Source organism: Nesoenas mayeri (assembly GCF_963082525.1).
Source record: "Nesoenas mayeri genome assembly, chromosome: Z".
NCBI lineage: Eukaryota > Metazoa > Chordata > Aves > Columbiformes > Columbidae > Nesoenas > Nesoenas mayeri.
The window spans coordinates 1,803,929-1,830,556 of NC_137542.1; the positions used below are offsets into that span (position 1 = coordinate 1,803,929).

General features: G+C 40.9%; 1 protein-coding gene across 1 annotated transcript in view; it reads left to right on the forward strand.

The window, feature by feature from the left end:
- The first annotated feature begins 807 nt into the window (after positions 1-807).
- The window catches only part of ARB2A (ARB2 cotranscriptional regulator A), a 262,424-nt gene continuing 236,603 nt past the window's right edge, over positions 808-26,628 (forward strand). The window contains exons 1-2 of the mRNA XM_080362398.1: positions 808-900; positions 24,800-24,923. Coding sequence (XP_080218524.1) covers positions 24,818-24,923 — 106 coding nt within the window. The 5' untranslated portion in view covers positions 808-900; positions 24,800-24,817. The remainder of the gene's footprint in view (positions 901-24,799; positions 24,924-26,628) is intronic.

Consider the following 26,628-nt stretch of genomic DNA (forward strand, 5'->3'; position numbering starts at 1 on the left):
GGCCCTGCGACACAAACTGTTCCATAATTCTATAATTTCACGCGTCTTTCTCTGCCGAATGAGGGTGCCAGGACACCTCGTGCCGGTCGGTGGTTTAGCACAGGCCAATGCAACACTGTCCTCGTGTATTTCTGAAGGCGCCTGAAACACCCAATGTGAAAAATTTTACCTCAAATTTTATATTTTCACAAACTCCTAAGCTAAGGGGGACTCATAGAATCATTTCAGTTGGAAGAGAGTGTCAGGATCGAGTCCAGCAATAACCTAAATCGATCGCTGCCCCCTGTCCTGAGACCCTCATCTCATCTTTTAAACCCCCCCAGGGCCGGTGACTCCAGCACTGCCCTGGGCAGCCTGTTCAATGCCCCACAGCCCTTTGGGAAGAAATTGTTCCCCACATCCAACCTCAACCTCCCCTGGGCAACTTGAGGCCGTTTCCTCTGCTCCTGGCGCTTGTTCCTGGGGAGCAGAGCCCGACCCCCCTGGCTCCAAGCTCCTTTCAGGCAGTTCAGAGATCAGAAGGTCTCCCCTCAGCTCCTGTTCTCCAGCTGAACCCCCAGGTCCCTCAGCCGCTCCATCACACTTGTGCTCCAGCCCCTCACCAGCTCCGTTCCCTCTCTCCACTCGCTCCAGCACCCCAAGGCCTCTCTTGGCGTGAGGGGCCCAGAACTGAACACAATATTCAGAGCGCGGCCTGCGGCCCCGCGGCCGCCATCGCGCTGCCCGCTCCACTTCCGGGTTCCCCGCCGCGCCCCCGGGAGCTGACGTCACCGCGCGCGGACCCCGGAAGTGCAGCCGGAGGGGGGGCGGACGCCGCCGCCGCCGCGCCCGGAGCCGGAGCGGCCGCGCGTTCCCGGTGGCAGCGCCGCGCGCGCCCCGCCCCGCGGCCACGGGCGCCAGGTACGTGCTGCGGCCCGGCCCGGGGAGCGGGGCGGGGGCGGGGCGGGCGGCGGCCTTGGCGGCGCCGGGGCGGGCGGGCGGCGGACGCGGCCTCTGCTCACAGCCCGGCCCGCGGGCCTCGCGTGCTGGCGGCGGCCGCCCTTTGCTGCCCCCCCCCCCCGGGCTCCCCGCGTCCCGCCGCTCCGGGTTTAACAGCAGATCTGGAATATTGTGTACGGTTGTGGCCCCTCAGTTCCAGCAGGACAGGGAACTGCTGCAGAGAGTCCAGCGCAGCCACCAAGATGCTGCAGGGAGTGGAGCATCTCCCGTGTGAGGAAAGGCTGAGGGAGCTGGGGCTCTGGAGCTGGACAAGAGGACACTGAGGGGGGACTCATTCATGGGGATCAATATGGAAAGGGGCAGTGTCAGGAGGATGGAGCCAGGCTCTGCTGGTGACAACCAGGGACAGGACAAGGGGCAATGGGTGCAAACTGGAACACAGGAGGTTCCACTTAAATTTGAGAAGCAACTTGTTGGGGTGAGGGTGTCAGAGCCTGGCCCAGGCTGCCCAGGGGGTTGTGGAGTCTCCTTCTGTGCAGACATTCCAACCCGCCTGGACACCTTCCTGTGTAACCTCATCTGGGTGTTCCTGCTCCATGGGGGGGTTGCACTGGATGAGCTTTTGAGTCCCTCCCAACCCCTGACATCCTGGGATTCGGTGATATTGGAGCCACCCACCCTGGTAAAATCCGAGTTAACGAAGGGCTATGGACACCATGTCACCATCGTCCTGGGACCGGCTCCCTCATACCACGTGTTTGCACCTTCTGAGCTGCTGGAGGGTGGGAAATAAACCAGAAATAGAGGATAGCAATAATGTTTTCTGTTTTTCTACATAATTTAAAGCATTTTTTTTTGTTCAAAGTGCACCCTCACAGTCTTTGCTCCAGCTTTCTGGTTCTGTCAGATGCTTCCACAAAACAGGACTTGTCAGTTTTCCCTGTTACCCAATGCAGACTTTCTGTACCGCCATAAATAACAAAAAGTTACTGCGTGAGCATAATTCTCCAGGCTTAATAATATAGCCCGGCTTGAGTGGTAATTTTCATTCTGAGTTTTGCTTTCTACTTACTTGTCATTGACAACTTATTTTTGGAGTGGAGTTTCTTGTAGTTGGTCTGACAGCTTAGAAAGTGACGTGAAATATTTGGCATTTCTGAGCTAACCAGACATAAATGTGGGGAGACAATTTTTCGTTGTAAATTGTTACTTATACTTGGTCTTGGTTTGGCAATGAGATTAGCTCAATATGTGTTATTCTGAACCACCAGATGTTGCACATCTATAGTTCCTTTCAAAAAACACAGTTTGCACTTTGCTTTTTAAAGAAATGTTGGATTATTTCTTCTTTTGAAGTTGAATACGGAAGCTTTTGATAGAAATGTACCGCTTTCTTCCCAGATAGTTAACTTGTGGATATCATGATAATCATGAGCCAAATTGCTTGGTCTCAGGTAAGCTTGCCCTTAAGCAGTCTTCTCAAAATGAAGCATCCACTTTACACTACTTGTACATGGAGTTTTCAGGTGAGGTAGTATGTTTGAATTAGCAGGTAGCATCTTGATCAGGACGTATCATCATTGGAAAAAAAAAGGTATTAGAAAATCAACAGGAATTACAAAGCTAACTGTATACCTTAGGCCTTAGCTGCACTTTGATTTGGTGACGCAGTGGAGTTGGGTGGTTGCAACATCTGCCTGCAAAGAAGCATAAAGAATACTAGTACAGCAAAAAATTGGGGTCCTTTTGGCCATTTCTAATGTTTTCTTGGAATCATTAATCAAACTGTGGGTGAAAGAGGGCAGCAACCCGCGGTAAATCTGCCTGATGATAGCATATAGGTTAGAGAATGCTTGTGTCACATTAAAATTAGTTATTTTGTAATCATGTAGGAATAGATAAATATGCTCTTGTGTAGAGAAATGGCTTAATGGCTTGTAGGGTATCCCATGGTGATAACAATGTGAAGTACAGTAAGAACATCTTCATGCGCTCCTCTGGGTTTGAGATTGAACAGATCTGGTGTTCTGAGTGTTTAAAATGTTATTTCGCTTTCTTTCAAAAAAAGGAAATAATCCTTGTTTGCTGTCGAGAGTACTGTTCTTCATAAGACAGCTGTAACAGAAGCCCCAGGTGACAGCTCTGCCCCTTGCTGAGGTCGCTGCCGTTACTTGCTGCCAGCCCGGCTGCTCAGGGTCGGATCTGCCACCCCCAGTGTTGGTCTGAGCACTCCCAGCACGACTCAGTCAAAACGTGGTGGCTTAAGACAGATGTAATATTCATGGTGTTTAAGCTGACCTGACTCTTTCTGTCTGAAATAGGTTAGCGGATGCTGGTAGGTGCAGGAATGAGATGAAAACCTCCAGCAGGCCAGCAGTACTGAGCAGCTGGAGGTGGACAAGGGCATCATCATTTCAGAAGCACAGTGCACGCTCAGAGTGCTGTCTGCCTCGCTGAAATACCTTTATTATTGACGTTTTTCTCACCAGTGCCTGGATTTTGTCTGTTTTCTTCAGATTGCTTTTTAAGTGGTTGTAGCCAATTATGACTATATGTTAATCTGCTAGTTGACTTGACTGTGGTTTTTACTGAATTGCCTTTTATGTACTAGTTAGCTAATGTTTGGGAGAGCTTCTCCTTATAATTACTCAGTGGGGATTTATCTGTTGGTCTCTTTTCTTTTAAGTTCACAACCTTATTTTTTCTTCTCCTGAAGACTCAGTGCTGACTTTGGAGGTTTTGTCCATTCCAGGCTCTATAGAAAAAGTTCTGAATGCGACTGTATTGCTGGTACTTTGAATTTGACCCACTGTTCCTTTGGGGAACAATGTGCTGTGGTGACTGAGGAGTTTTTTAGATTTACAATAGATTCTTGGAATTCTTTGAAGTAAAGCGTACATATAAAGAATGAATGGATATCTTTTTTTATTTTTTCCACTTGCTTACTGAAACAAATTGGTTAACAGTGGGCAAGAAAGCATCTGCTTATGAAATTTAATGCTGCCCTATGAATTTATTTTGTGGCACAGAAGAGACATTTTTTTCTATTTATAAGTGTGGTCGTACATAAACGTATTTAGTCTGTGGATCAGTTTCACAGGTTTGCACTGAGTGGTGTTCCTAAAGTACAATTTAATGGGTTTAAAACGGATTATTTTGCATGGGTGTTTTTCAGTGTTTTAAGTGCTGTGTTTTATACATACATCCACACACACACACACACACACACATATATATATATATATGTACACTATTTTTTTTTTACTGTCAAGAGGAAGACCAGAGTGAGGACTCTGGAACTTAGTGGAACTACTTACAGTAGTCCTGTCATGATTTAACCCAAGCTAGCAATTCAAAACCACGATAGCTCCTCACTCACTCTCCCTGCCCCCTCCCAAATAGGGGAGAGAATTCAAAGGGAAGGAGGGAACTTGTTGACTGATATAAGCACAGTTTAATAAAATGCAATTCCTCATGAACTCTATCTGCACCAAGCACCCAGTCCTGGGAGAAGCAACCTGGTTCTGAACAGCAGATTTTAGAAGAACAAAAAGTCAAACTAAAAGAAACTTCCAAACAGAACTCAACCAAAATGGAGCAGAATCAGAAATAGTCTCCATCCCTGTCCAGAAAATCCGTCTCTCCTTAAATTCAAAGCCTGACGTTAATGGGATGGAATATTCTCATTGATCAGCCTGGATGTCAGCCAAGGTCTTTGTCATCCATGTCCCTTTCCAGCTGCTCCACACCTGTGGGCTCAGAATGTCCTCCCAGACCAACCAAGATAACAGCAAGGTTTTGCATCCTGTTGGCTCCAGCTCAAAGGCGCTGCAATATTACTTGAAGAACAACATTAACTCTGTCCCAGGGTGTTCTTGTTCTCACACCAAATCCAAACAATGACTGTGCTAGCTACAAAAAACAAAAGTTTCTAAGTGCATGAAGAAAATTAACTCACTTTCAATCAAACCAGCACAAGTCCTTATGCTGTTCTTGTGAGTCTTACTGAGTCTTACTGTAAGGTGAAAAGGTACAACATCTGGTTTTGTATAGTCCTTGACGTTTCTGCTCAGCTACCATCAGATACTTATTAGTGCCACTTTTGGCAGTTCTTTGTTTTATGGCTGACTCTAGGAATTAGTCTGAGACCCACAAGTTGTTTCCCTCCAGCTACAGACCCACTCAGGGAGTGCCCAGGGTGCAGTTTCACAGCCTGTTCACATCACGTCCCCACTGCTCTCCTCTCCCTGCCCCATCTCTCCCGACTGTGTGAGAGATCAGCTGCCTGCATTGTGAGACAGGTAAGGAAACCGATCGAGCTGACGCAGAACTGGAGATATAAAATGCTCCTTTCTCATTGCATCATCTCACTCATTGTCACTGGTGGGACTTTGTGCTTGGGAGTGGAGAGGCTGGAAGGAGGAGAAGTGGAGGACCTCTGAGAGCGTTGTGTCATACGGGCTTCATCAGGTCATGGATCCTGCAGCCTGGATCACTTGCACTTGAACTGGCTTTGGTTGAAAGCCCTTCTACCAATTTCCTGAGCAGTCTGCTGCTGCGAGTTAATTATTAATGATACCGCTGGTGAGGATGGTGTGTTTTGTGGGCTTGTGCAGTCTTCATGTTCCCATTACAGTCTCCTGGAGAGTATCGATTCCTGCTTGATGGAACCTCTGGTACTGCAGTTCATGTTCTGTTGAGCAGCTATCCAAAGAGGAAGGATGAACTCTGTAGAGCCAGGCTAATTTCAAGTGTTTCTGCTTTACAGTTACTGTAGTTCCTGTATTTGTCCAGCTACCTGTTGCCCAGAAGGAACTGAAGGGGACTTGGAAGTATTGATTTTTAATATTACCTGAAATAAATGTTGTCTTAGCAACTGTAGCATTAGCTGAAACCAATATATTTAGCATGGTGGTAGATTTGGAAAACTGTTCAGTCAGCAAATATGTTTTTTTTCTAAGGCAGAAAATAAGAAAGGAAATTTTCTTTATTGTAGAAGGAGAGATAATGGTTAAAATAAGAATTGACTGTACATGTTAATTGGACTGCAAATTAGCCAGTTCTAGTGTTGACTGGAGGCAAGTCTGTACCTGAAGCACCAGTGATCCTGAATGTTAGTGTTTGCTTCTTGGTGCTTGTGCACTTGCAGTCGGAGCCATCAGATGACATTCTTCAAGCCTTTGTATGTTTTTTTGTAGTTAATTATCAGTTGTTCAGAAGGAAGTTTTCTTGTTTACTGCCAATCTCAGGTCAAAGTTTAAGCTAAATATTTTTTTGAGAGGGACATACTGAAAAATGTATTGAAAATTTTCTTGATTACTCTTAAATACCCCTAGGCATCTCCAAGATTTAGATAAGAAATATGAAATTTAATAGGAAGATAGCTTTGGAAATTGTGAACTATTTCCCTAGATAGCTAGTCCGTATTTGTCTGAATTATCAGCTTCATAAAGTTGCCATTTTCCATTTGCAATTAAATCTTTTAAGATATTTGTTTTGAATTCTCTGGATGTTTCAGCTGCAGTGTACATACACTGCTGGCCTACTGAGCTTTCTTCACCGTGTCAGCTTTATGGAGCGTGCATGACGAAAGCTCCTGGTGGGACACAGGAAAAATGGGTTCTCCTGTTTCTTGTCATCCCTTAAACAAGGTATATTTTGACTTAGGAACAGGCACAGTGGACCTCGTTCTTGTTTTATTCCAGCTACATGCTGGGAGTTAGTAGCTCTGGTGTACTTCGCAGCCGTGGTATACCTCTGTGCTCGAAGGAAAACTGTCTTGGATTTTAGAGTAATAACTGCATGTCTGGGCAGATGTACAAGGCGATTCTACTTGGATCATGTTATCCGTGTGCCAGGTACTCTGCAGGTTGTCTTGAACACTTCATCGAAGACCAATCCCAACAGATAATGCAGTGGTTGTATTTCCTTTTAGACTTCACAAAGGCTAGGCTTCACAAAGCCTCAAAATGCACATTTGAGTGAATGTCATGTTTGTGCATAGTATCATTAGCGTATAATACATGCAAGTCTCAGTTTCTGTGTTTAACTGAAGAAGATGCTAAACCATATTATTTCTGTACTTTCTTCCTTCTTGTGCTAAGTACTACAGTAGAGCCAGACAACCTGGAAAACATCTAGCCTTTTTTCTAACAAATAAGCGTGTAATTTCTCTTGCAGAACACGTTTTCTATAAACCCATCTCAAGAAATAAGATGCAGAGGAAGTGGACTAAATTTAAATGTGAGCAGGCACCACAGTCAGAATTAAAACTGGAAGTATTTTCAAAGGAGAAACAGGTTAACAGGAAGACTAGGTAGCAAAAGAGCCATTATATAAAGGTGTTACGGAAATTTGGTGAAATGAGGGATAAATAGGCGTGCTCATGGATACAGTCTGTATTTCTCTTGAAGAACAATAATCTGTGGAGTAGAAGAGTATCTCCCTACTGAAGCATACAATTAAATCTTGTGAAATAAAATCTGAACAACTGGGAATTGTGTATCTGTGTGTTGATAACTCCCAAGCTGTGTCAACATCGCTGCCCACCTCCAAGCCAAAGAGAAATGTTTTAGAGCAAGCAGAGCTGTCAAAATCAACAAATCTATTATAAATTCAAACTCTTGTTTGATATGTACTAGTCAATAAGTCAAAAAGTAGTGGAGGTTTCTTGATACTTTATTTTAAATGGTTGTGTTTTGGAATAGCAGAGTTTGCAATTTAGAAGAATAAACTATTGCCTATTACAGTGATCACTTATTGAAGCTTTCATTTGCTTTGATTGTATCTCTTTCTTGCCCATGTTGGCAAATCAGGCTAAAAAGTTTTCAGGCAGCAGCTGTATGTATGTTCCTGCCTTATTCTGTCACCTCGGTTGTACCAGGTGATGAACTGAATCTCAGACTTCATAAGTTAAAAGTATACTCTTAAAATAAAAAGAGGTGGGGGGCGAGGGGGGGGAAAACAAGGTAGTTTTAACTCGGATCAGGTCCCTGTTCTGGTTTAACTCTGATTTCCTGAACGGGCTCACTGTGCATTGCTGCGAATGGTTCTGTCAGCATCACAGAGGGGGTAGCGTGGGCAGGGGGTGGGACCGCTTAAGTCGTTTTGCAGAGATGTGTTTGGGAGTATGTCCTTTGATTCTAAGACCTGGGGGCAGAACGGTCTTTGTTCTGTGTTTGTTCTCTATGACACAGTGGGGTACTTGTTATCTGTCCGGATGCAGTCGAACACAGCTTTCCCTTGGGTTGGATTTAACATTTCTCAGCATAAGAAATTGTCCTCAATTTTTAGAAATTTCAAGCGTGTTCTGATAATGGCAGCATGAAAGCTCCAGGTTATCTCACTCAGTGTTATGTCCACTGTGATAATGAAACTTTTATTTCCAACAAGATGCATTAGATGCTTAACCACTGTGAGATTTCCTATCAGTAGCAAGCCCCAGCTAGTATCCTGACTTGTATTTTATTTCTTAAGACATGATTTTCTGTTGTCAGTGACTCAGAAACAGACAATGACATTTTTGGCACACAGTACCATTTGTTCTCAATTGCTGCTCTTTCTAGATAGTTTATACATCTCTTGATTTCTAGTATTACAGTCGTGTGAATCATCCCACCAACTTCACTAATATGAGATAGTTTGAATGTGCCTTCCTGCAGGAGTGCTTTAAGTTCTTGTTCATTATCTTCACAACATCATTCTGTGGCAATTAAAGTTCCTTTTTAATTTTTTTTTTAAATTTTCTATTCATTTTTTGTTCTGATAGTTCTATTCTCCCTGTCTTTTTTTCTGGTGAATATTTAAGTAGTCATAAAAATTAGGATAAATCCCTAAGGAGCAATTGTGAGAGGACCACACCAAAATAACCAGAAGTTTGAATTCTTGCGGGTCTGAGGTAGTTGGTCAAGGGAGGAATGAAAATATGCTGAGGTGGGTAATCCAGTTCCTTAACAATACCAACCACTGCCTGCATTTTCTTGGGATGAGAAAGAAAACAAATACTTGGCTTGTATCAGACAGAAATTTAATTTTTCAAAGGTAGTCACACGTTCCTTTGAGAATCTCAGATTTTGCCCACCCAGTGGAGTCCTGAGGAAACACTTACAAGAACATTGTTTAGAAAACTTCTGAGAATTGTGATCTTTAGAGAGTACTACAAACTGGAATATAAGAAAGCTTTATGTGTGTGGTAGTATTAAACCATATAGCTTTCCAGAAAAGGAACATGTTATAGATAACCTAGTATTTTAAATTTGTTTGCCTGTTCGAAATTGCATTTATCTGCAGTATAGAATAACAGATAGATATATTTTAATGTTTTACTTTATGGGAAATGTTGGTAGATATATGCCCAACAAATTTACCCTGAGGGTGTTCAAATGTGGGAATGGGGCCCAGAGGGGCTCTGGAATCAACATCCTTGAGCATGTTCAAAGCTGGACTGGACAAGTGCCTAAGCAGCCTGTTCTGATAACACCTGCTTTTTCAGGAGGTTGGACAAGCTGACCTCCAAAGGTCCCTTTGGAAGGTCCAGTATACAAGATGCTGTGCTACAGCACCTCTGTGGTTTTTGATAAGAAAAGTGATACTTGGCAAGGTCTACTTTTTTGTGCCAGGTATCGAGTTTTAGGATGATTCTACCTGCACAAAACGTGCTGTGCCATTTTCCTTGTTTGGACACATCTACTAGCGCCACAGAACAACCGAGTGTGGGTGTTCCAGCCCTGGCCTGTGGTGAGGGTGACCTTTGCACGTGGACAACAGGGAGCTTTGTCTGAGGAAAGTTCTAAAAGGCTTTGTTATTCCCATACTCAGTCTGTAATGGCAGGATGATTGAATCACAGGATGGTTTGGGCTGAAAGGACATTCCCAGCTCCCCCAGTGCCGCCACTGCCATGAGCAGGGACATCTGCACCAGCTCAGGGTGCTCAGAGCCCCGTCCAGCCTGGCCTGGGATGTCTCCAGGGATGGTTCATCCACCACCTCTCTGGCCAACCTGGGACAGGCTCTCACCACCATCATGGAGAAGAATTGCTTCCTCCTATCTAATCTAAATCCACCTTCCTTCAGTTTAAAGCCACCACCCCTTGTCCTGTAACTACTTGCCCTTGAAAAAAGTCCCTCCTCATCTTTCTTGTAGGTCCCCTTTAGTTACTGGAAGGCTACTCTAAGGTCTCTCTAGAGCCTTCTCTTCTCCAGGCTGAAACCAGGGGACCAGAGCAGAGTGGACAAGGACAAGTTTGAAAGGCGTAGAGTTGGCAGCGTCTCCGTGAAGGCACTTGAAATGAAAGGATGAATGAGGACAGCTTGGGCAGGGAGTGCGATGGCACTAGAACCTCTTGGGGTGCAATGAAGCCAAGTGGGACTGGGACCTTGTCAGAGAAATAGGAGAGGATGGTTGAGAGGCACTTGGGTATGGAGAGGAAGGACCTAAGGATGGGAGGAACATTAGGGACATACTTAAAGCTGAAGAGAGGAAGGTCAGGCAGAAGAATTAGTAGTTTGTTACCAAGTGGGCACCTTCATTCTACACATTGACAAAGGCAGAAGTGCAGTGGAAAAAAACGAATGTGATTGTGCTTTCATTTTGTTAATGAGTTGGATGATGATCACATAGAGAGTACATTTATTAATTTTACAGAGAGTGCCAGGCTGGGAGAAGATCCAAGTTCTGTGAAGAATAAATTTAGAATTTTAAATGGCTTAGAAAAATTAGAGAAGCAACGTAAAAGGAGTAATGCCATTTAAAAGGACAAATGCAAAGTACTGTGCTTAGATTAGATAGTTTCCTACATAAATACAAAATAGCAATAATTCTAGAAAAAGGAATCGCAGATTTTTAGGTGAATCATAGTCCGAACATGCGTCAGCAGCACTATTCTGTTGCAATAAGGGTAATCATTCTTCTGGGATGTATAGTTAGAAGGGACATATTTAAGCAAGTCACATGATAATTTAATTCTACTCCACATTGCTTGTGCTTTGTCCGTTTTGGGCATTGCATTTAAGGAACGGTTTGAGCCCATGGGAGGGTCTTCAAGGAAAGCAACAAGAATCTTTAGAAGTCTAGGAAAAAAAGTGCAATGTGTCAAGGTGAAAAGAGTAATTTGTTCAGACTAAGGGAGGCTAAGACAGACATGAAACTGTTCCCCAGGTATGGGAAGGGATGCTACAACAAGAAAAGGACATGAACTTCCTAAGCGTGAACTTAGCAAACAATCTAACTTTAGGGAGGATGTGGAGTATTCATCATGGGTACTTTTTTTAAAGAATTTAGGCGAGACCACACTGGACAGAAACTTAGATATAGAGGACACTAACTTAGAGAAGTAATAGAGAATGATGTGAATTCTGTTTGTTTATATTTTCTCCACATTATTTTTACTACAACAGCGAAGTTTAGTGCATGGCTGCTAAACTACCTTTGTGCAGGCAACCCTAATTTTTATATTTCCTGGTACCCATAGGCTTGACAGTGTTTCAGTAGTGTCTTTGGGTAATGAAGGCACACATATTAAGTGTGTGCTATCATCTATGGAAACAGAATATGGACAGTTTTAAAGGTTTTATTCATCTGCAGGGTGATTTTAACCAGCTTGAAGGTGTTTTAATGCACTTAAAAGAATGGTTGCCAATAGAATGAGTAATATCCAATGTTTTCAGTTTTCACAAATTTGTCATGGCTGTGGCCCTGATAGTTTTGACAGTTTCATGATGGTAAATTTTGGCTGTTTCACACAAATTGAAGAATCAGAATCAGAAAGAAATTCCTAAGGACACAAAACTGAAACCCCTGAGATCGAGAGTTTTAATTCTTGCTCAGCCACACATTGCTCATAATGATTCTCACATCTCTTGTTACAAGCTGTTTGTTGCTATTGTGGGTGGTAACTAACGTGTATAAATATAGATATATATACACACACATACTTTTTGCATATTCATTTATTGTGCACTTTTAATTTTTCTGATCTTCACAGAATGACAGACTGGCTGACACTGTAACCTCTCTGGGCACCTGTTCCAGTGTTTGACCACTCTTGAAATAAGGATCTTGTTCACTGATTTGTTTATTCAGGTCTCATTTTAAACTTTTGAGCAACGTTAGAGATACTCTAGAAAATGTTTTCTACTTTCTCTAAATTGTGGATTTTTCCCCATTCCAAACTATAGTAGCTTGAAGTAATGTTTTGTGAAGTTTCAGACACAGTAGCACAAGTGGTATATCCACTGCAATGGAGGAATTTGCTTCAGCTGGTTCTTGGAAGATTGAGAAATTTTTTGAAACTGAGTGATTTTTAGGTGTAGACTTATTTTGGTAGATGCTTTCTGTTTAGTTTGCAGCCTACACCTAGTTCTCATGGTATTTAAATATCTGGCTGGTTAAGGTACATTTTACCGGGAATGTAAAAATAATATTTTTCTGCTATACTGGACTTAGTTTTAAGGCACTTGAGTCCTAATTTCAAATAATTCCGGATGTGGAGTTCATAATACTTAAATTTTTAGGTGCTTTTAGTTTTGAATGTCTCCAAGGTCAGTGGTCTGTCCCTTGTCCCTCTCACCACAGTGTTTGTTTTTAATCTTCATCAGATTTTTTTGAGTCACCTTCCAGATTTGTACCAAGTTTGCTAAGCTTAATTTACATCAAAAGAGCGTGTATTTGTCTGGCACTGCCGATGTTTTATTAGCAAGATTTGGGTGGAGATTTTGTAAAGTTACTTTCTATCTTCTCTTACCCTCATTTTCTTGTGTGTGTTTTTGTTTTGTTTTCCGTGTCCTTTTTCATGGTTTAGAGTAGAATTTAGTAACAAAGCATGGAGACTGAAAATTTTGGCTTCTCCTTCTCTCCCTTTTTCTTCCTTCTCTAGCACAAGGAATTTAGGACAAAATGTTTTCGCTTATTCGGACTAACTCACATCTTTAAGCTGTTGTAACTTAAGTGTTTATTCTGCTTTCATTTGGGAGTAAGTTAAAAACATAAAGGGCTGAAGAGTTGACTACATTATCCTGTGGATTCTCGCAGTATCTTTTTTGCTGTGCTATAATTGTTCTTGGTAGTTGATGTGATATTTTTCTTTACAGATTGATTTTGTCCTGTGTTTATACCACTAATGTGACCTTATAATGCTCAATACAGCTTTCATTTCATTACAAAACCAAAAAAAACGCACAAAAAAGAAACTTTACGTAAGGATACTTTAAGAGTGGTGCTATTTCACTGCAAATTGTGTTGAAAATTATAGGTTAAATGAGAAAAAGTTTGTATTACCTGTAATGTGCTTTTCAGAAGTCTCTTGTTACACTCAATGAGGCTGATTCTGGTTTGTAGTTTTTCCATAAGACACACTGTCTAATGTATCCCTGCTTTTATTGTGTTAATTTCCCTATAGTCTAGGGAAGCAATGTGATCAGCTGCTGTAGAAGTTGACATAAAAGGAACTTTAACGTGGACGGACCTTAATACGCTTGTATTGTGTTTACATGATGTTTTAGGGTTAGACCTTATCCATCTGATCATAAGGTGACATGAAGGCAGAATAAGGCAATGGATTGTTTACCCTCGTCCTGCAATTGCTGTTCCTTTATTGATAAACTCTGTTGTAGCTGTTACGTTTCTCAGCTACCATGCTATTCAAATCAATAAGTTGTGTTTAACAGCAGCATTCCTTCTAAAAAGGCATCTAATCACAGTCTGAAAGAATTACAGAGAGTTGCTTCTTCCTGTGATTTATTGGTTAATCACTCTCAGAAAAGGCAACAACAATTTATTAAAGCTGACTCAAAGAATGATAAAAGAGGTTTTAAGCGAAGTGCTTTGTTGCTCATTTTAAGTAATACTTGGAGTATTTTCTTCCAGGAAATCCTGGAAGATGAGAAAAGTGCTGGTGGCCTGGCAGTATTTGTTAGAAAAGTGTGGTTCTATCCAGGCAGTAATAGATTGTTCAGCTGACTGTCACAACTTGGGTAAAACAGAGGGATCCTAGTGGCAAATTCTATTAATAAATAATTATATGACAGAGTAAACTCTGAGATAATGAGTTTTCTTGATTACAATTACTGCTTTGATATAATAGATGCAAGATTTTGTAAAGAGAGTACTAAGATAAATTTCATTCAAACTTCAAAGCTGTTTAGTATCAGTAAAATAGCCACATCGTGAGGCACTTACGGTCTTTCTGAAAAAGGTGTGAGCAACAGTTTTTAGGACATGACTGTAGCATTGTGAAAAGTGTGGGGAAAATAGACAAAACTTAACATACAAAGACATAGTAACAACCGGTGACTAAAACCTGAAGTCAGAGTAATTAAAACTGGAAATAAGGTAGGAAAGGCAGTGACTAGCCTTTGAGACTATCACAGCAAATGATTGACTCCTTAGCTCCTCATAACATGAATTTGGGAGTGGATGCCTTTCTGCAAGAACTGCTGTGGTTAAGCACCAGTTACCAGTCTAGAGAGGGGTAGCTGAAGGAAATAAAAGGTGTCTGCTTAACAGGAACTAGTTCTGATTGATTTTTTGGCCCTGTCTCAGCTGAAACTGTGAACCTTCCAAGCAAAAATCATCAATTTCCAGTGATGATTTTTTGTCAAACTAAGTTGCATTTCCAGTCTCTTTCTTCCTACTCACGTGCTGCTTTCATCTGCACGCAAGAGTTCGGCAGTACTTGGCTGAACTCTTCTCCATCATACCTTCTGAACCTACAAAATGTAAGATGCTGCTTCTCCTTAGCAGGGATTCATTCAGACTCGTAGGAAATTTGATGGTTTCCACAAAACAGACAAGTAATTCTACCAGATTGGATTAGAATGATTAGTGGAGGTTTCTTTACCCTGGTGTTGTAGTGGTTACTACTAGAATGGAATGTTTAGGCTGGAGGCTGAACCGAACCATTTGATACATCGGTTCAACCTCATTGAGGTGATTCCCGTAACAGGTAGAATTGAATTTTTTCAAGGGCGGTGTTTGGTTAACTTTCCTTGATAGCATGGCAAATAAAAGTCATCAATATGGCAAAAGAAGACAGAACGAGTCATTGGCTGTATTGGTAATAGCAGACGTAGGGTGCTTGGTCTGGTTTGTCCCCTGAGGTCAAGAGAGATATTAATAATTGGAGAAGCTCCAGCAAGTGGGCACCAGGTTGATAATGTGAAAAATGCAGTTGTGATTCGTGCTAAGATGTTTAATGTTTACAGATATAACCAAATGAGGCACAGGCTCTGAACCTGGAAAAAGGAAAAGGTGGTTAAGCTCCATGAAACTCGTATATGAAGTTATATTGACAGAGGGAACTAACATTTTAAGGGTTAACTAAAACTTATAATGGGTGCCTACTGACGAACTAACACTTTAAGGCTTAGTCACACAATAAACACTTAGTTTAGAGCTTTATGTTAAGAAGAACAGAACCCCATCGAATGCCAAGATAAGAAATTTTACCGCACCAGCTGTAAACTTGAGGAGACAAGATAACGAAGATTTACAGCAAAAGGGGGCGCCAGTCTGGTCTCAATCGACTTGGCAGCTTGGGTCCCAGTCAATTCAACATAATGAGCCAAAGGTACAAAGTTCACTGTGATGATGCTGAAGGAGCTTCATCCAAAGACCCCCAAAGACCCCTCCTCAAATTCACCAAGTGGCACTACGCAGGCGCAACAGGGGAGGGTCTATGGAAATGGTTCTCTGAGACTCATTTTAATCAGAAACTGGGAAAGGTTATGAATATTTATAGACATTACTGGGGTCATTATGAATATGTAATACCTTACTGTATTTAAGCACACCTCTTATTGTTTAAAGGTGTGCGTGTTGGGCGGAGCGAATCCCCCGCGCACCCAGCGCTGTTTTGCTTATGCTCTAATAAACACGTGTTTAAGGAATACAAGGAATTGGATTAAATGTTGCTTATCCATAGAAAAAGCGTAAGTTATTTATTTCAATAAGTAAGTTAGAAAGATGATTAGCATGTCAGAGAACTCGATATTTGGAGAAAGGTTCAAGGAAGTTTGTAGAGGAGGGAAGGCTTGGAGAGATTTCATCAGCCATCCAAAACCTAGAAGGTAGTTACGGAGGTGAAATAGTTTTTTGTTTACAAGGATGTGTTGTGAGAGGAGAAATTTCAGTTGGGTATAAAGAAATCTGTTAGAAAGATTAACCACTGGAGGAAGTTCATCACAAGCATGGTGGGGTATCCTTAACTGGGAATATTGAAGGCTCCTGTTGGCAGCGCCCTGGCTTACCTGGTGTAAGGCCTAATGAAGTAAGGTCTGACAGAGGGCTGGAGGCTGGATCATTTCCAGACATCTTTTCTGACCCAGACTGCGCTGTGATGAGGTTATTTGGCAGAGATGTCTGAAGAAGTATGATTACAGTTACTGACTTAGGCAATTAGTGGAATATTTTTAATGTGAATGTTAGATTTTGAGCAGAACCAGTAAGGAAAACGAAATTTACTTGCTCTGCTTTTTCATCTTTGTTCTTTTTATTGTTTTGTAGCAGAAAGTAAAAGAAGATCTACTGATGTGAAAAAAATTAAAAATCAAGCGTGATGCAGTCAGAATTTTAAATCAAGTTAATCTTAAATAATCAACTAAAAGAATAATACGTTTACATTATTCATATTGTTTACATGTGTATTATAATGTGGTGCTGCTTTATGACAATCCAGCAGAAGCAAATGCGGACTGCATGTGCTTCACAGATCTATTTGCTTTGCCTACCAAAATGAAGCAGTATGTCTTGGTTCAACTGGCCAAATAGCACGTGCTGCCTCTCAGGTAGAGGGCAGAGCAAAGACATTAGAGATACTGCATTAGTAAAGCTGGTAGAAATGATAAAATCAAAGAAACAGGCGTCCCACAAGAGGAGAAGCTGTGGGCAGAGCTGTAGCGCAAACTTTCTGAGGCAGACACTACTGGAAATAGAAGCTACGTACACTGTGGGAATCCAGGGTATTTTAGCCTAATTCTGAAATAAGGTATCTGGGTAGCCCTGCATGCTCATTGCAGTTGTGCATGATTTGATTCCGTGTAGCATCCATCCGTTTTGGATATTTCTGTGTCATCAGAGTGTCTGCGTTAGATGCAGAGCATTCAGGTGGGGTGGTGATATTTACTCTTTGCATGTGCACCTTCTGGAAGGCATTGGAGGAAAGACTTATGTCACAGAGAGCTGAGTGCACCTCTTACCTGTCCCTAATCTCATTTTGTGTAACTCCTCAGCACGGGGTCTGGAGTAGAATTAGAAAACACCTCGCTGAGTACAAGATTCTGGGCCACAGACCGGGATTCACCGCATTTCCAGCCAATTTGTCTTCTTTTCAGGGGTCTTCAGTTGATGACAGACAGCTCCTCTGAAAGTTGCACTATTACTTAAGCGCAAAGGGGGAGAGAAAAGGAGTTATTTTAACGTACTAGACACATATGCATATGTCTGGGTTTTTTTAGCAGCTTTGATGGTAGCCTAAGCAGAAATTATTTCCCCGGAGTTTTCCAGTCTCTCTTTCTCTCTCTTCTTCAGCGTCTGTCCTGCAAATTACTTTGGTGTCTCTCCTAAGAGAAGGCTCTTTTAATAGTCTTCGAGTTTTTATGTGTTCAGAGGCCTTTTTCTCTCCCAGCTGACCCATGGGATTGCTTGAGAGAAGATGACATTAAAAAAAAGATTAAAAATTCTGGCTTTGTCCTGTAACTGCTTAGTATGTACAGAGATAAGGCTATTGAGAGTCTGTCTTCTCCACCCCACCTTTCAAGCCAGAATTCCATTAAAACCAACAGTCTAGTACAATCATCTTAAAATCTCATCCAAAAGAGAGTGTGGTTTTTTTTTTTTAATAAAACTATCACAGAGCAATTTCAGGCATATTATAAAGGAATATTGTGCCAAGTCTTTGTGACTTATCCTTGCGATGTACACTGACAGGAAAATCTGATTCTGTAGTTAAAGAGCATTTCACACAACTGTTTGCCGAATAATTATATTGCTTCAACATTTGGTTTTGTCCTCCTCAGCTGAGATGTAGGACCGTGCACTAACAGAACAACACAGTGCAAATATTCCACTGGATATGCAAAAAGTGTGTGTGTGTATATATCTATATTTATACGTTAGTTACCTCCCACATGCTACATGGGCTTTCTGTAGGGCTTCAGTGGGAGTGTGTTCGTTCTTCATAAATGTTAAATCCTTGGATTTTCCCTAGCATCTGCTGTTCATGGAAGATTCTTACTGGTCTTCTAGAGGAAGATGGTGGTGAAGGGCATTTTGAAATTAATGTCCTACTCATCCGTGTCCTCTCAACTTGGGTGATGTTGAGAAAGCTGAGGAAGGTTCTTCAAAGTTCTTCTTAAAACAGGGATCTGATGGTCCATAGTCTGAGCGTTGAAGGAAATCAGTCAGCTGAATGGCCAAAAAAGGTGAAATATACAAAAAGAGGTTATCTGAGAACGTTTTGGTTATGAGGAGTTGAATAGTCTGTGAGAACACCTGTGGATTCCTCCCATGAACACAGTTCTCCCAGGCAGTGTTCTGCACTCGTCAGGATCTGTCTGCAGCATCACTTGCCTGATTCATCACATAACTGTCTGTCTGCCATCAGATTGGCTTCTCCATACACTTAATTATTGGTAGTCTGCCTATTTAAGAAAGTAATGTATTATGTGTTGTTGTTAGGCAGCCAAGTCTCTCATAGCTACTCGCTCACTCTCCCCACAGTGGGATGAAGAGAGAGTCAGAAGGGTAAAACTGAAAAAAGCTCATGGGTTGAGACAGTTTAATAGAGAAAATAATAGCCTCGTGCTCAAGCAGAGCAAGATGAGGAATTGCAGGTGTTCAGCCATCTCCAGGGAAGCAGGGGTCCACCGTGCCTAATGGTGACTTGGGAGGACAAACACCATAGCTTGGAACTGTATATTCCCCCAGCTTATATGCTGAGCATGACATTGTATGGTATGGAATATCTCTTTGTCATTTTGGGCCAGCTGTCCCAACTCCTTGTGCACCCCCAGCCTGATTGCTGGTAGCGTGAGATGAGGAGCAGAAAAGACCTTGGTTCTGCATTAACACTACTCAGCAGTAACTAAAACATCCCTGTGTTATCAGCTATCACGTTGTAAACCTCACAGAGGCCGTGTTGAGGTTGTGCTGCCTCTTTTCACCAACCATGTGAAGTTCAACAGGGGAGAGTGATGGATTTTGCACCTGGGACACGGCAACCCTGGCTATACAGACAGACTAGGGGACAAGATGCTGGAGAGGAAAAGGTTCTTCACCCAGAGGTGCTGGACACTGGAACAGGCTCCCTAGGGAGCCCAACCTGACAGTGTTCAAGAGGAGACTGGACAACGTCCTCAGACACACGGTGTGACCTGTGGGGTTGTCACTGCAGGGACAGGAGTTGGACTCCATGAGCCTGGTGGTTCCTTCCAGCTCATGACATTCTATGATTCTTTTCACGTTCTTTTGACATGTTTATTTGATCATGTTTACTTGCATATGTTTATGAAGGTCATTTCCAGCATTTCAGGAAAGTTAAACCGAAATAGTTAAAATTGCAGCATGTGGAATCATGTTGATTCTGCTTTGTATAAACAACTGAGTTGCTGATATGGTGGGGATGCTGATGCATATAGCTCATAGCCCTCTGCTTTTTGAGCTTGCAGGGTAAGTAACACTGTAAGGCAACTGCTGTGCAAGTAAATCAACCTTTAGTGTTGGCTGTAGTCATGTACTTAATCAGCAAGTTCCACCATTGGTAGAATGCGAAGATGTGCCAAGATTCAGGGACTTCAGAATCTTCGACAGTTTCTTTGTGTTCTAGTGGTTAAAGATCCTCCTCTCCTAGCATTTATTACATCCTTCCTGTGCATCTTCCCTCTGGCTTTTTGCAGCTGTATGGAGAATGCTGTAGGCAAATAGGTATGTTTTCTGGAAATTCTGATGTCTTAATAAGTCTATTTTAGACGTGTGCAAAAAGAGATTTTTAGTTGAGGAGATTGGGCAGACTTTAAGAGGCTCATGCTGCTAAGCTGATCCTCTGGCTAAATCTCTCATCTCTAGAACTTGGAGATGCTGTAGCTGCTTATTAACGAACTGACCAGAAGATACTGCCTCTGAACCTTCTTCTGATACAAGAGGTAGACATTCTAGCTGAACTTTTTTCAAAACCGTTTAGTCTAAAGCAGACTGGAAATAATTGGCTTTCAGAGCTGAAGTTTGGCAAATCTGTAATGAGTTGAAAATAGGGTCCTTCAAATGAAGGAAAGTGAAGTGCAGCCGTAATTGACACAGTTGTTACTGGTGTCATCTGTAGTGCCCTGAAAGCAGGAATAGATAAGATCTAATTAGACACAGAATACTACTAAGATTAAAGCATATATATGTTTTTTTTTTTTCTTTGTTGAGCCAATAGAAAGAAGGGACTAGAGCCAGACTGTCACTATGTGAATTAAAACTGAGTCTTGGTCATCAGCTGCATTGCAGAAATCTAACTCATACTTGTCCCTAGCTTGCTTGGCATTCAGTTTACAGACATCAGGACTCTAATTCAACTGTATTCTAATAAAGTAGTGCAGTAAAATATGCATTCCCACGAGTTCTGTCAGATTATGTCCAGATAAACCTGATGGATTTTTGCTGTTTGAAAACACTTGAGGGTTTTCATATTATGTTGCACTTGCAGTGGGTTAGCACTGCAATTATTTTTAGCCCAATTCGGAGCATTAGTACCATGTAGCATTGTCTTAATTTCAGGTACTGCTAATGTAAAGCAAAATCACGGAGTACCTTTTTTTAACACATTTCTAGCTGCATTTACACAATGAAAAATAATGGCAGTTTGTAGATATCTATGTATATGTGCATATTTTTCAGAATCGCAATATAAAAGTGTGTAGTTTGATTTGCAGACTAGCATTGTTACACAACCAAAAACTTGGTGGTCCAAACTTCCAGGACCTCTTTTCAAACAAGAACTTGCAGTATGCATGTATATTTCCTCCACTGTGCAAAGGCCTGTTGTGTTTGGCAGGTTGTTTATTTGTTTGGTTTTTAATTTAATGACTACATGTTCCGTAGTTGCAATAATAAGGGTATTATGAAAACACAGCTTTGTTTTCTCATGTGAAACCAGAATTGTTTCTGATGTCATGTTATTTTAAGTATTGCTGGGCATTGAGTTGAAGAGACACAGAATACGCATAAGATACATTGTGAAATAATACCTTAAGTTTGCATGGGAAAGCAAGATGCATAAAAATAAATATACATTCTCTTGGCAATAAACTTATTTACTGTAAATATTTCTTCAGGTTAAATAATAACTTGTTCCTTGGGAAACATGCTTGCTGTAGCTAGTGCCAAAAACAATCACAGAAAAGGTGTTTTTAAAAGAATCATTTAAGTAATTGTACAGAATGTTTAACATAATCTGTATTTATTACAACAAACTTGATGATGGTACTTGTGAATTGTATGGGATGGTCAGTGTATGTAGTTGAAGATCCCTGGGGCTTGAACTGATGCCTAGAATAAAGTGCAATTCCTGCATTTGTCTATGAGCAAGCATTCAGAGAGCTTTATAATTTTCCCACTGTTCCTTTCCATACCATCAGACTCTAGTTCATTTGACATCTGTCTGTCAAAGAAAGGAAATCCAGCCCTCTCATCTAATTTCTTTTGTTTGTCATTTAAACAAATATCAGTGACGGGATTCAACAAAATGCTGTGTTCACGCAAACAACGCGTAAAATACTGTATGCTTCTTTCATCCTTGTTCTAATATCAAGTCCTCCCTCCAGTGGCTGCTGTAATGGTTTTCTACTTTGTCGAAAGGAGCTGGAAACTTTCTCTCTCAAAGCTAGACTGGAATTTATTGGTTTATTTATTTATTTTGGTGCTTATAGTTGGATAAGTGAACCTGTTATCTCCTCTTTAGTCCGTGTTGGGATCTCCATCAGTTAAAGGAAGAAGAAGGGCTTCCCTTGTAGAATCAAGAAAGCTGGAGATTCTTGGTCACTGCATTGATTAATCTGATGAGGGGATGTGGAATACTTTATAAAGGTAAAGCTGTTCAGATAAATTTTGTGTTTCTTCCCTGGGGTAATAACAAGTCTTTGAGCACCTGTATATACTTTGTAACTGCATTAGCTTACCTATACCCAATTACGAATTTTCAAATATTGTGTCGGGAACACTACCCAATTTGTATGACTAGAATAATTTTCATCTGGACTATCACAAAACGCTTATAATAACGTTAACTGGAATGGGTTAGCTTCTTTTCTATATGATTTGCTTGAATGTACATGGTTTTCTGCTGCAACAGTACAAACTGATGATGGACGAGATTTTGTATATGGTGATCTTTTTGTCTCTGAAAAGTCTTTAATACCATTCACATTAGAATGAATCAAAATTTGAGTAATTTTAATATTTACACTGAGTGCACTGGAAAACACAAAAAAAATGTGTTTTTGCTGTTACTTTTGTTGGTTACTTTTGTTATGAGTGCTAATGTGATTGAAGTCTTAGCCAAAAGATCCATATTTTAAATGGATTTTGTTGAGTCATGTCATAATTTAACAAGCACACAATCTAAGCAGAGCTCTCCTGGTGGACTTCAGTCTTTAAAATACTTTTGGCCGTGTACTGTCATTTCCCATCAAAGTCTCCTGTAGGTCCAACTTGTAGAATGGATTATTGGACTTTATTTAACCCCAGCTTAAAAAAACAAGCAAATAACCCCCCATCCCCACCAGGGCCTCCAGAATATCCTCTCCCTAGTTAATAACTATAATCCCCATCAATTGCTATATTTTTCCTTAATCTGCAAGAAAATGTATCATGTAATAGGTTTTCTATAAAGACAATAGAAAATTGGTCTTTATTATGCTTTATTTTTAATTGTTTTCTACTGCCTTTACAGTGAACCACTGTTACTTAAAATACACCATTTTGGGGTTCTTTCTTACCAAGGGTCACGGTCCATTCGGCGATGGACTCGTGATGGTTCTTTTACCTTGATCTCAGAGTGCAAAATTAAGGCGACCAAAATGCCAAGGGGTTATAATTCAATCAAGTGGTGTTACTTTATTAATTTGCCCGTAAAGCGGCACGCGATAGAGTAAGGAAAAGAAAAGGGAAAAGAAATGTGGAAAAGTAAGAGTAAAGATGAGAAATGAGGTTGCGTTTCTCACCATCCAGTTCCAGAAGCTCCTCTGGTCTCCGGTTCCGTAGAGTCCGGCTGGTCCTCCGTTGTGGTTCAGGATCCTCTGGTGGGAAGATCTTCAACGGTGTCCATTCTGGAGTCATCTCTTATGCTTCTTCACCCCCCTCGCTCCCATTGTTTCAGGCCAGTCTCCGCCTTGATTTCACAACCCAGGCTTGTACTGCGCAGGCTCGGAAGATTCACACATTTCTTTTGCCAACGCTTACGTGTCCAGCATTCAGGGGTCTCTCTCTGGTCCATTGGGTGACCTCAGGACCCTTGGTGAGCTTCTGGGCATCCTCCTTTTCGTTGGCCATTGTTTGGGGGAGCAGGTGAGGGACACATGTAACTGAGCTGCAGGTGAGAACACATCTGGATGGCAGCTGTTGTCCCTGGGTTGAAGAGACCCTCATGACAACAGCTTTCAGGAGGCAGGGGCTCCTTTGGCTGAAGCAGCAGGCAAAGTCCACACAGCAGCCATTGTTAGTAGCAGCCACCCCTTATAGAAGAAAACAGTACAACACAATGCTTCTCTTCGGGCCACTCTCCAAGTCATTGTCCATACGTTCTTTCGGTCAGGGCTTCAGTTCTCTAGGTTCTTGATGGTGATGGTCAGACAAATACTGCTCCATCTTCAGACCAACTCTCACACCAAGTGTTTCAGGGAGTCAGGAGTACAGTTGATGGATCCTACTGCTCTATTTGAAAGTTAAAATTACTGCAGAGATACAGTTCATGCAAACCCATCCATGATAAAGTATACTGGGGAGAAGAATAAAACAAATTATTAATGACTGACAGATAAAACAAAAAAAATGAAAAAGAATAAAAAAGATGAAGGGGAAAATAATTCAATATGCAGAAGTCTTTTTATTGAGAAGGAAGAAGTGGTGATTGTGATGTGGTAGTTTGCTCCCTTGGTGTCAGATTCGAGATGAAAGAGATTGCAGCTTTGAATGTCGGAGTGGCCTTCTGTGCAACAGGGGAAAATCAGAAATAAATTGTCACCTTGAATATGATTGGGTTCGTTCTATAGCTGGACATTTAATCTATACATTTCAGTGCTGATAATGTAGTGTAGAAATCACAACTATGTGCCCTGTGCAGTTCTACTAAAACAAAACTGTATAGTACATTGAGAACAATGATGTGGAGTTAATTGATGGAGAAAATCCTTAAAGATTGTGGAAGTTTTGTTGATTGTGTTTTGTTTTTTTCTTGTATCGTCTCCCTTGGACTTAGAGATATGGTACTTCTCCAAAAGACTTCTTATCATCTACTGATGTTACACTAGAATCACAAAAAAAGAAGCATCACTTTGATAGATATTATTTTTTAGGATTAGGGAGAAGTTGGTGTTCATTCTTGTGAACTTGAATCTTAGACTCCAAGTCAAGTTTGATCATTGTCACACTTTGTTGTAAAATGTCTTAATTCGGGCTGATGTTGAGAATTTAAACTGTCCAGTATAAGTTTCGAAGGAGAAGAAATTAATTTTAATTTTACCTTACATATTATAGGAGTATATAATACTCAGAGAAGTTTTGCTTTTCGAACAAGTTCTGGGTTTTTGGGATGTAAGCAGCAGCAAATGAGATCTGTTGAAACAGAAGTCAATAAATCTGTTAATTTCCAACTTCTTCATTTTTTTTCAGGTTGTCCCTCCAGGATTAATGTACATTTACCTCAGTATTTTTAATCTGTTTACAGTTTGGGTAATGATGGCCCAGCTTCAGCAAGGAGGCCCAGATGAAAAAGAAAAGACTACTGCATTAAAGGGTATGAGTGTTTTTGCTTTCTTTGTATGTATATTGACATTTCAGAAACAATTATTAAAGAAAGAAAAATAGTCTGATATAACTGTGGGTTAGAGTCTGGGAACTGCAATACTGGAAGAGACTGTTAGTCCATCTGTGCTAATGCTTTTTGTCTAATAGTGTGTCCATTATCAGTATTTTCATGGGATGATATAAAAAATAATGATCTGTGGTAAGGAGTTACGGAACAAAATATCCATTAATTTTTTACATTTTCATAATTATCCTTTGAGAAAGTTGACTGGTGCTTTTGTGTTCTCAGTTTCTGAGAGTTATCATTTAATTTCTATGCCATTTATGTTTTATAGTTATGCAACCATATTACAGCTCTTAAAAATCTCTTTGACGAGAATGTTGGCAGGGAAAACATTTCCAGGACACCAATTTCCATGTTGGTTTTATAAAGTTTTCTTTGTATTATGTGTTTGAAAAAATAAATGAACTTAAGTGACTTAATGGAATAATTTTATTGAGGAAAAAAAAATAAATAAATGGCATCTTTTAGATGGTGTTTTTCAATTTTGGAAGTACTTGAAGTTGGTTAGAACTACAAGTAAGCTCACCAAACATTGGGCTTGAAGTGTTTGCATCACACATTCATTCTCCAAATTGTCTTTCAAAAGAGAAAATAAATAGAATATACCTTGCAACTCAAGTATAAAAACTGGATTTCCACCTAAATATTATTAGAAATTTATGTTCTGTTACATGGTGATGGTAGATGGTGTTTCTTTGGCCAGAACTGCGTATTTGTGAAGTGTTTGGCGAAAACCTATATGGTGCTTTTTTCGAACCTGGTACTAATTCTGCCAAATGAGTCTATTTTGGGGAAATTATACTTCATGTTTGCAAAAATAAAACTCCGATTTTGTACTTCAGGTTGATTTGATCTTCATTAAGGATTGCTATCCAAGAAATACTCCACATTTAAAATAGTGTGAGGACTTTGTTTTATTCGTGCGATCTAGTGAACTCCCATTGAGCTATAGACCTGTAAATCGCTCAGTTTTGGGCTCTGTTGGACTCAAATAGGGTTGGAAAGTCCACAGTCTGGGGTGAAAATGGTGGATCAGGTCCTGAAAGAATCTTAAAATTGTAAAAACTGTTAATTTTGGCTAATGTAGCTAAATTAATTTAGCTAATTTTAGCCTGAGAGGTGGGTTGCAGAAGAGGAAGGTGGCTGTGTCGGTAGCTGGAGCACAAACCATGTACTGTCTCCCATAGTGACTCTGATGGAAGCTGTAAATCACAGCAAGTTGTACGTTCTGCAGATAAGCTTAATGTGGTTCATATAGTATTGCCCTTGCTACTCAGGAGATGAGTATTTTATTATATAGTAAAAGACACTTCTGCGTAAACGTATTTCCAGATAGGTCACAGTAAGAACACGTGAAAACTCTGGCAATATTAAATTCTAGATGCGGTGTGACTGGAGCATCTTCACCAAGGAGAGAAAACATGCTAGAGACTGTTTCACTACCTTGACATTGTACAGAGGAAGAAAGGGCACATTTTTTTACATCCTGTTGTGGAAAACTTATTTGACAAAGCTTTTTTTCTCCTATGATTTGGTTGAGGACCAGAGCGGTTCCTCCAGAACTTCCAAAGGACAATGTACAAGAGCAAGAAAATAAAACTGCTTATGTGAACTAAGCGTCTTGGGGCTT